This window comes from Chrysochloris asiatica, unplaced genomic scaffold, assembly GCF_000296735.1.
Source record: "Chrysochloris asiatica unplaced genomic scaffold, ChrAsi1.0 scaffold00092, whole genome shotgun sequence".
Taxonomy (NCBI): Eukaryota; Metazoa; Chordata; class Mammalia; order Afrosoricida; family Chrysochloridae; genus Chrysochloris; species Chrysochloris asiatica.
In genome coordinates this window covers 8,169,577-8,179,953 of record NW_006408610.1, presented here as the reverse complement: position 1 = coordinate 8,179,953, position 10,377 = coordinate 8,169,577, and the positions used below count along the sequence as shown (strand labels likewise).

Genomic DNA, 10,377 nt, shown 5'->3' with positions numbered 1-10,377 from the left:
TTTTGCAGTCCAGTGCATTAACCCACAGTGCCACACCAGGTCTCCTTGTTGGTATTGTTGTTGGTGGTGTTAAGTGCCATTGAGTTGGTCCCGACCCATAGTGACCCTGTATAAGATTTCTGAGGAGCAGCTAGTGAACTTGAACCACTGACCTTGCAGTCCAAATGGCTTTGCAGTCTGGTGCACCACACCAGGGCTTCCCTTATTAGTATATTGTTGTTGTTGTTGTGAAGTGTCATCGAGTCGATTCTGACCCATAGTGACGCTGTGTAGCTGGTGAGCTTGAACCACCAACCTTGCAGTTCAAATGACTTTGCAGTCTGATGTATTAGCCCACAGCGCCACACCAGGACTCTTGTTAATATAGAGTTAATATAGAGGAATATAATTTATTTTTGTGTGTAGATCACGTACCCTGCCACTTTGTTGAATCTTTTCATTAGTTCCAGTCGTTTTCTTGTGGAACCTCTGGGATTTTTTATGTATAGTATCATATCATCTATGACTAGAAATAGTTTTACTTCTTTCTTACCAGGTTGGATGACCGTTATTTCCCTTTCTTATCTTCTTACTCTATCTAGGAGTTGTAGTAAAATAATGGATAAACGTGGTGATAGGAAGCATCGCTGCCTAATGCCTTTTCTTATGGGAGTGTTTTCACTTTCTGACTCTCTGAGGATAATGTTGGCTATGGGTTCTCTATGTATGCCCTTAACTATGTTGAGAAATTTCTCTTTTATTCCTATTTTGCTGAAATTTTTTATTAGGAGATGGTGTTGAGTTTTTATTAAATGCCTTTTCTGCATCGATTGAGATAATCATATGATTCTTCTTTGCTTTAGTCATGTGATGAGTTAGCTTGATCAATTTTCTAGTACTGAACCATGTGTTGGTTCTGTAACAATGCCATTCAGTTCATTTCTTAGTTTAGTTACCTGCATCTTCTCACTCTTTTCCTTTGTCAGTTGGGCCAATAGTTTGTCCATTTTATTTATCTTACAAAGAACTAACTTCTATTCCTATTGATGGAATTGTTTTTATTTATTTATTTTTAAAATGTCTTTTATGCTATTCTTGGTATATTTTTCACCCCGTTTAATTATATCTTTAAAATGATAATTAAGTTATTGGGAAATATGCTTTGTTGTAAAAAATGTATAAATGAACATATGTTAAAATAATTTATATCTTAGCCTGTTTTAATTTACAAAGAAATGTTATATATCCATATTTCTACTCATTCTTATTTTCAGAATTAGAAAAATTTCAAATCTGGAGACTCTAAAAAGCTTAGATGTCTTGGACCTTCATGGAAATCAGGTATTGTAAAGTCCCCTTTCATTTCTTTAATACTGAAAACAATCCAGGAAGTTTACTATTGTAAAAATTTAGAATTTTTATTATATTTGAATTGAATTTAGTTTGTGTTGAATTTTTCAAGAATTATTTTACCAAGTAACTTAAACTTCCTGTTAGGTGCCGTCAAGTTGGTCCTGACCTTATGCACAATAGAAGCAAACACTTCCGGGTCCTGTCCTATACTCAACATTATGTTTGATTCCATTGTTACTGCTACTATGTCAGCCGATCTCATTGGGATCTTCCTCCTTTTCGCTGGTCCTCCACTTGACCAAACATGGTTGCTTTAGCTGTACATTCAAGAGCAAGTTTCACAGTCTCTTCTGGCATCCATTTTGGTCTTTTCATCATCTTTTGCTTTCTTCATGTATGGTGTTTTATATGTCATTCCACAACTCTTCTGGTCTTCGGTCATTAGTGCTTAATGCATCAAATCCGTTCTTCAGGTGGTCTCTAAATTCAGGTGGGATCCACTCAAAGCTATATTTTGGCTCTTGTGAACCTGTTTTAATTTTCTTCAGCTTCAGCCTGAACTTGCATGACTGTCCTACAGTTGGCCCCTGGCCTCGTTTCGGGTGATGATATTGAACTTCTCCATCATCTCTTCTCACAAATGTAGTCAGTTTTATTCATGTTTAAACAAGCTGGTGAAGTCCATGTATATAGTTCCCATTATTGTTGAACACAGGTGTTTGCAATGAATAAATCTCCAGCATCATTTCTGTAACAAAGGTCATATTTTCCAACTACTGATCCTTCCTCTTTGTTTCCAGCTTTTGCATTGCAATGCATCTTGGTTGCATATTTGATCAATTTCAGACTGAAGAAGTTGGTTGAATTCTTCAATTTTATCATCATTGGCTTTAGTGGTTGGTGCATACATTTAAATAATAGTTGTATTAACTGGTCTTCCTTGTAGGTGTATGGATATTACCCTATCACAGACAGCATAGTACTTCAAGATAGATCTCAAAATGTTCATTTTGATCATGAGTGATGTCAGTCCTCTTCAGTTTGTCATTCCTGTCATGATAAACATATGATTTCTGACTCCAAAATGGCCAATACCAGTTCATTTCAGCTCACGGATGCCTAAGATGTCAATCTTTATGCATTCCATTTCATTTTTGATGACTTCTAATTTTCCTAGATTCATATTTCATACATTCCACATTCCAGTTATTAATGGATCTTGCAGCTGTTTCTTCTCATTTTGAGTTGTGCTCCATCAACAAATAAACGTTCATTCACATCATTAATGCCTCCTCCAGTTTGAGGAGGCAGCTCTTCCCCAGTTATATTTTGAGTGCTTTCCAACCTGACAGGCTCATTTTTGGACACTGTATCAGACAATGTTCCACTGCTATTCGTGAAATTTTCAGTGGCTAACCATTCAGAAGTGGTCCACCTCTCTTTCTTTCTAGTCTGGATTAGTCTGGAAGTTCTGCTGAAACTTGTCCACCATAGGTAACCCTGCTGGTATTTAAAATATCAGTGGCATAGCTTCCAGCATCACAGCAACACACAAGCCACCACAGTATGACAAACTGACAGATGAGTGATGGGTGACACCGTAGGATAAGCACTTGACCTCAAGGTTGGTGTGAACTGCAAGGTCAGTGGTTCAAACTCACCAACCACTTTTCGGAAACCCTATACAGGGTTGCTATGAATCAGAACCAACTCAATGGCACACAACAACAATATATAAAATTTGGTAGTTCCTCATTAGTAAATGACACTAAAATGTATAGTTCTCATAATTATAACATTTTAAAATTTAGTCTTTTATTAATTATTTTATAAATATGCATTGTTGCTGTTGTTAAGTGCCATCGAGTTGGTTCTGACTCATAGTGACCCTGTATAAGGTTTCTGATAGCATAGTGGTTACGAATCGGGCTGCGAACCTTAAGGTCAGCAGTTCGAAACTACCAGCCGCTCCGTGGGAGAAAGATGAGGCTTTCTACTCCCGTAAAGATTTACACCCTTGGAAACCCTGTACAGGGTCGCTATGGGTCGGAACCGACACGACGGCACTTCACAACAGCAACAACATAAGGTTTCTGAAGAGCGACTGCTGAGTTTCAACTGCTGACCTTGTACTTCAAATCTACCCTGCGACCTAGAGCTTACCTTACAGTGCTAAACCAGGACTCCGAATACACATTGTTGTTTAGTGCCAGTGAATTGGTTCCAACTCATAGCGACCCTGTATAGGGTTTCCAGGGAGCAGCTGGTGAATTTGAAGTGCTGACCTTGCCATTCAAACTGACCTGCGGTCCAGTGCTTTTTCTACAGCGCCATCCCAGGACTGCTAGATCCCCAGTACCCTTCCTCTCCCCTAGTTTAGTGTTCCCCCTTTATTCTATCTCCCTGCTTCCTCATCAGAGATAACCACTATTCTGGATCTCACACTTACCATTTCTTTGTACATCTATTAGTTTGTTTCTCTACCAATTTGAGGTGGCTTCAAAAAATTTGAGGAAAAATTAGATGAAAAAATAATGGAATTTTTCTACAAACTTTTTGAAGCATCTTCACATCTCCATCACCCATATGTCTGTTTGTTGTGAGGCTGGAAGATATGCCACTGGTATTTCAAATACCAACAGGTTACTCGTGGTAGATAGGTTTCAGCGGAGTTTCTAGACTAAGATAATGTAACCTAGGATAAGGGGCTAGCTATCTACTTCCAAGGATTCCTGATGTGGCACTGTGGGTTAATGCGCCAGACTGCAAAGCCATTTGAACTGCAAGGTTGGCAGTTCAAGCTCACCAGCTGTTCCTCCAAAACCCTATACAAGGTCACAATGGGTTGGAGTTGACTTAACAGCACTTAACAACAACAGTCTACTTCCAAAGTCCACTTGAACCAGGAGGCCTGTGGTTCAAGTTCACCAGCTGCTCCTTGGAAACCCTATACAGGGTCGCTATCGGTTAGAATCCGACTTGACTGCATTTAACAACAATATTTACTTCCAAAGAGCACCAGTGAAAGTCTTATGGGTCACAGCAGACCATATTATCTGACATGTTAGTAGGAAGGATCAACCATTAGATGAAGACGTCATGTTTGGTAAAGTAGAGGGCCCACAAGGCCCTGGATTGCAGTAGCCCCAATGATGGACTCAGATGTACTGGCATTTGTTAGAATGCTGTAGGAGCAGGTGACTCTCATTCTGCTGTACAGAGGTTTCCACGAGTCAGAGTCAACTTGACAGCAACTAACAACAAAATACGTGTGTAAAGAACATATTGTTTTAGTAGTATTGTTTTTAAATTTTAAAAAGGTATACTAAATGTTTCCATCTAGTGTTTGCTGTTTTAACACAAATGTCTTAGATGTCCTTATGTTTCTAAACTGTCAGGAGGTAATCTTTTCAAGATGAAAGAACTCATGTCCAGTTGTAAAAGAATTAACATCAGGTAGTAAAAGAAACTAGAAGAAAACTAAGGGAATGCTATTTGCCTTTTGAATTTACCTCTAATAGAAATAAAAATGTTCTGATACTTACTCAGTGTCCATTGTGAAATAAATGTTGTTTTATGGATGTAAAAACATTTTGAGGACTGATGATAATGGTGTTTTGGAAATGGATTAGGAAATGAAAGGAGTTGGAGAGAGATGAACTTGGAGACAGAAAAGAGTTGCGAGACGAATTTTATAGTCCTGTTGAGAGGTGATAGAGGCAAGAGGACAGACTAGATAAATACAAGGTTAAGTTAAAAAATATTGCTATTAGAGTTCCATTTCATACACGTGCTAGTTGATTCCAAACAAAACATGTCTAAATGTGTCTCTGCGGTCACTGGATGGCTGCAGACAAGTTCTCTCAGTAATACATTTGTCTTGATACTTTAAAATAAAATGGTCCATTCAAAATAGTGACTCTGGAGAGGATCTTCTGGCCAGTTAAATTCAAGACAGAGAAGCCAGGTCAGAAGGTCATAGTGATTGTTTTTTGGGATGCCAAAGAGCTAAACTTGTAGGTATTCTCAAAGGATTTTGGACAATCATGGGGACTTATTATGAAAAGTTTTAAGTAAGTGGAAAACTGCATTGGGAGGAAAAGGCCATGAAATTGTGCTGAGGAAGTTTTTTTTCCCCACCATGATGTTAAGATGTGAGTTCCTGCTCATTCTTCAAAAGTAGCAAGGGCTGTCCTGCAAGGATTTTGTTAGGAAGCCTTCTTCCATCTACCCTACGACCTTGATCTTGTTTCTTTTTGTTCCCCAAACTCAAAGGACACTTTAAAGGAATGCTTGAATTCCTCAAGGATGCCTGAACTGCTGTTTTGGCATGGTGTAAATCACAATTATTCGGAGAAGGGTTTGACACATGGAAACACCACCTGAGACGTGTAGAGATCTAGATGGAGGGTGTATTGAGATAGCTTCACATTTTTATATTTGTGTTGAATGAAGGCTTCTATGATCTTGTAGAAATACTTTTTGATACACCCTCATATTTTAAAAGTAGACACATCAAGGTTTAACAATTGATTATATATGACTAATGGGAAATATGGATGAATCTAAGGATTTACTCCCAATTTCTGAGTTAAATTTTCAGTTGATCTACAAGAATTTGTTCTCTTGGTCAAACTTCATCCTTCTGTGTTATACTTGCTCTATTACAACTGGCAAGGGCTTAAAATTAATTTGAATTCTCATTGCTTCATGGTATGAAAGCATTTATGTACCTTCATCTTATTATCCAAACTCTTCTGCAATTCATTGTTTATGCATTTGTGCATATTTCATGATTTAGATTCTTGTTCTAAACAGTTGTTTCTGCTTGTTGTTAAGTACTGTGAAATTGGTCTGCCTGACTCATAATGCCCCTGTGGAGGGTTAATGAAGCTTTACATCTTAGCAAGAGCAGAAAACCTCATCTTTCCACTGTGGAGTGGCTTGAGGTCTCAAACTGCAGACCTTGTTCACAATCCAGTGCTTATCATATGGAGCCACCAAACTCCCATTCCAAATAACTGTCTCCACCATATTGCACCCTGACTAAATACCCTCCATCTTTTCTCTGAAGCACTCTTACTAATAGAAGGATAGTCTCGCCCTCCACTGAGAAGCCTAATTTCTTGTCTTTCCCATTCAGACTCTCAAAGGCTCTCACGCCCCTGAAATATAAGGGAATTAACAAGGAAAACTTACTTTTCATTCCTTTTCTCTCCCTTTTGACTTGCATGGTCAATACGTTGTGAGCTTATGCTGTTTGCAGGCGGTGCCGATGCTTCTCCCAGTCCCCATGGGCCTGGTACAGCGCTGGGTATTTGGAAGATGCTCCAAGATGTCCAAATGATGGACTCTGGGATTCTTTGATAAAATTTACTTCAGATATTTACCAGGGTGAAATTAAAAGACATGCTCCTCTAGTTGATTTTAGAAGGAGCCCTCATAGCATAGTGGGTTACATGGTGGGCTGCTCAATCACAAAGGCAGCAGTTTAAACCCAGCAGTTGCTCTGTGGGACAAAGATGAGGCTTTCTGCTCCTGTAAAGATTTCCAGCCTCAGAAACCCTCTACAGGGTCGCTGTGACTTGGAACTGACCCGCTGGCACTCAGCAGCAGCAGTTTATTTTTACAAGTTAGATGATGTCTTATCTGGAATATAGACAGTTGGAAATAGATTTTTAAATGTTCTCGTATAAACTTGTCACTGAATGCAGTGGCTTTGACCATTTTATTTTTAGGGTTTTGTAACATGTATATCTGATATTTATGCCTGCTAATCGTTCCTTCCCCGTTTTTAACAGATCACCAAAATTGAAAATGTCAATCATTTGTGTGATTTGCGAGTTTTAAACCTTGCCAGGAACCTTTTAGGTCATGTGGATAACCTCAAAGGCCTGGATTCACTAGCTGAACTTAACCTGCGACACAATCAGATCACTTTTGTGGTGAGTATGAAAATGGAATCAATATGTACTTTCTATCTCCTATTTTAAGGAAATGAACTAAATCTTCTAGCATTGCTTTATGAAAAATATGAACCTATTGTTACTTAGCTTTTTTCTGAATTGACAATGTGGGTATACGTTATTCAGCTTTCTGTTATCTAGATTTGGAAAGTGTTAAGGTGTTTTTTGTTTGTTTGTTTTAAGGAGCCCTAGGATAAGCAGGTGTGGTGCTGTGGGTTAATGCGCTGGACTGCAAAGCCATTTGAACTGCAAGGCCGGCAGTTCAATCTCACCAGCTGCTCCTCAGAAACCCTATACAGGGTTTCTATGGGTCAGAACTGACTCAATGGCACTTAACAACAACAACAAGAATAAGCAGAAGGAGCTCTGGTAGCGTAGTGGTTACGAGTTGGGCTGCTAACCTCAAGGTCAGCAGTTCGAAACTACCAGCTGTTCTGCAGGAGAAAGACGAGACATTCTGCTCCCGTAAAGGTTTACAGCCTCAGAAACCCTGTGCAGGGTTGCTATGAGTCGGGACCAACTCCACGGGCACATAACCAACCAAGCAACAAACAGGATATGCATGGGCCCTTTGTGGTTCAAACTCACCAGTCACTCCTCGGAAACCCTGTACAGGGTCGCTTTGAGTTGCAACTGACTCAATGGTACTTAACAACAACAACAACAATAGTAACTATAGTCACTATAATTCTGGTGTGGTGCTGCAGGATAATGCATTGGACCACAATGTCAGCTGAACCTCAATGTTGGCAGTTCAAATTCACCAGCCACTCCTCTGAAATCCTATGCGTTGGAACCAACTCAATAGCACTCAACAACAACAGCAAAGATAAGCATGAAGTTCTGGTGTGCCTCTGTAGGATAAGCACTCAACCACAAGGTCGGTGTGAACCACAAGGTTGTAGGTTCAAACTCACCAGTTGTTACTCGGAAACCCTATACAGGTTTTTGTCTCAACAACAGTGATACAGTAGGTGAAGTATTGGATTGCTAACCAGCCACTCTGTGGGAGACAGATGAGGCTGTCTGATCCTGTAAAGATGAATAGTCTTGGAACCTGTGTGGGGCCAGTGGGAAAAGTTCTACCCTGTCCTACAGCGTCTAAGTCAGAATAGATTCAGTGGAAGTGGGTTTAAGGTGGTTCTTTGTTTTTCATTTTCAAGGACAAATATAAAATTAAAACCAACAAAAATGCTATCAGTAAATAAATCAGTGTAAACGAATAGTATTTTTTAACGGCATAGAATTAATAAGAAAGGAGGTTATTGGTGATAAAAAGTGGAGGAATTTTTTCAGCCCAAAAGGAAAAGACCCAGAGAGGAGAGACTGAGGGTTGTGAAGTTACACATCAACCTTAGACATTTCTAAGAATCTGTTTGCTATGATGTAAAGAGCACTGCACAGGGCTTCAGAGGCCTGGCTCTGATCTCGACTTCATCGAAGCTGTGTGGCTTTGGGTAAGTCATTTTAGCTCTCTGGTTTCAGTTTGCTTGTTTCTAAAATGAGAGCATTGGGCTAAATTACCTCTGTGGTCCTTTCTGACCTATTGACTGTGAAGACATAAGACAAGAGAACTGGCATATGAGCAGGAGGGAAAGAGCACTGTCGGGGCAAAACGACAGAAAGAGGACTTTGGGACTCAGAAAACAAGCTTGGATTCACAGTCTTCCCAAGGTCAGCAACTGATAGCAATTTGATCCACAGTTATGGGGAACTTGTGCATATTTGAAAAGTATTAGGCACACAGTGGTTTAGTGTGTGATATGCTACATGGCAACAAGAATTGTAATGCTTTATAAAAGCAGTATTTGCTCTTTTAACAAGTTTCCTTTATTTAAAATGTGTAGAAAAGCTTGCATCTAAGAACTTTTAAAGGTGCAGTCTAACTCTGACTCTTTCAAAACTGAGTTCCTTACTTAAAGATCTAAGTATTGTTAAGTGGTACTCTTGAAAAAGTTGGGACAGATGGTGCCTTATTTCTAAGTTTTATTATATGGATTGGTTTCATTTTGAAGTTTTCCCGGGATATCCAGGAAGTTGGGATAATTTTGGAACTTTTTCCAAGACATGGATTTATTCCTGGACTTCTATGTTCTATTAGGCCCTCCCCTAGATTGGATTTAAACATTGGAACTAGCTTGTTTGCTTTTAAAAGACATCCAAATTGGAATGGTCTGTTACATTTCTGAGTAAACAGGGGCTGCTCAGGTCTCAGTCTGACCTCAGGACACTGGGGTTGGTAAGAATCCAAAAAGCTGTGGTGGAGTGGGGAGTAGAAGCCCACTGGCACTAGCATCCTCCTGTCAGTACTTTAGCTTACATTTGAAGAATACCGAATGCATATCCAGGAAATTGCTTACTTAAATTCCCATTGAGTATATGTCTAATCATTGCTGCTCTAGCTCTAGGCAGTAGTGAATATTTTATGGAAAAGGATATTTTATTAATCTGTAAAAGTTAAAAAGATTTACTGATAAGTATCATGCATATTTATTATAGGAAATTGTGAGTATACATTTAAAGGTAAAGAAGAACTTTACAACCACCTCTTCTGAAACATTCATTTGCTTCTTTTTCAAAACAGCCTTTTCTTTCTTTTATTTATTTTAATGTTTTATTGTGAATTATATGATAGTTTACATGGGAGAACATTAGTTTTACATTCATTCTATCATATATCATCTCACTGCCATGGTTACAATCCCCTCCATGTATCATCAACCAACCAAAGGGTATATACCCTGCAAGCCTGACCCCTACACTGCTCCTCCCACTCTCCTCCCCCCACCCACTCCCCACCCCCAAGTCTTCAGCACACAGTCGTTCTCCCTCTCTGGATCAAAAGTCCCCAGCTGCTCCATCGCTCCACGTCATCATCTCTGCCTCCATCTCAGGCATCACTGCTTCTCTGGGTAGGGTCCCACTCTCTGCTCTTCTCCATTTATTGTCCTAGGGACCTCCGCTCCTAGACCAGAAAGTTAATCACTCCCTTCCTTGCTATAAAACATCTACCTTTACATTTCCAACCCTCACAATCAGTCCTGATAATAATTATTCACTATTGTATCACAAGAGACCC

At 39.4% G+C, this 10,377-nt stretch overlaps 1 protein-coding gene across 2 annotated transcripts in view; it reads left to right on the top strand.

Moving 5' to 3' along the window:
- LRRC49 (leucine rich repeat containing 49) overlaps nucleotides 1–10,377 on the top strand; it is a 181,282-nt gene that overhangs the window by 45,637 nt on the left and 125,268 nt on the right. For both annotated transcript variants that reach the window (XM_006866533.1, XM_006866534.1), the window contains 2 exons: nucleotides 1,254–1,320; nucleotides 7,134–7,277. In XM_006866533.1, the coding sequence (XP_006866595.1) occupies nucleotides 1,254–1,320; nucleotides 7,134–7,277 (211 nt within the window). The remainder of the gene's footprint in view (nucleotides 1–1,253; nucleotides 1,321–7,133; nucleotides 7,278–10,377) is intronic.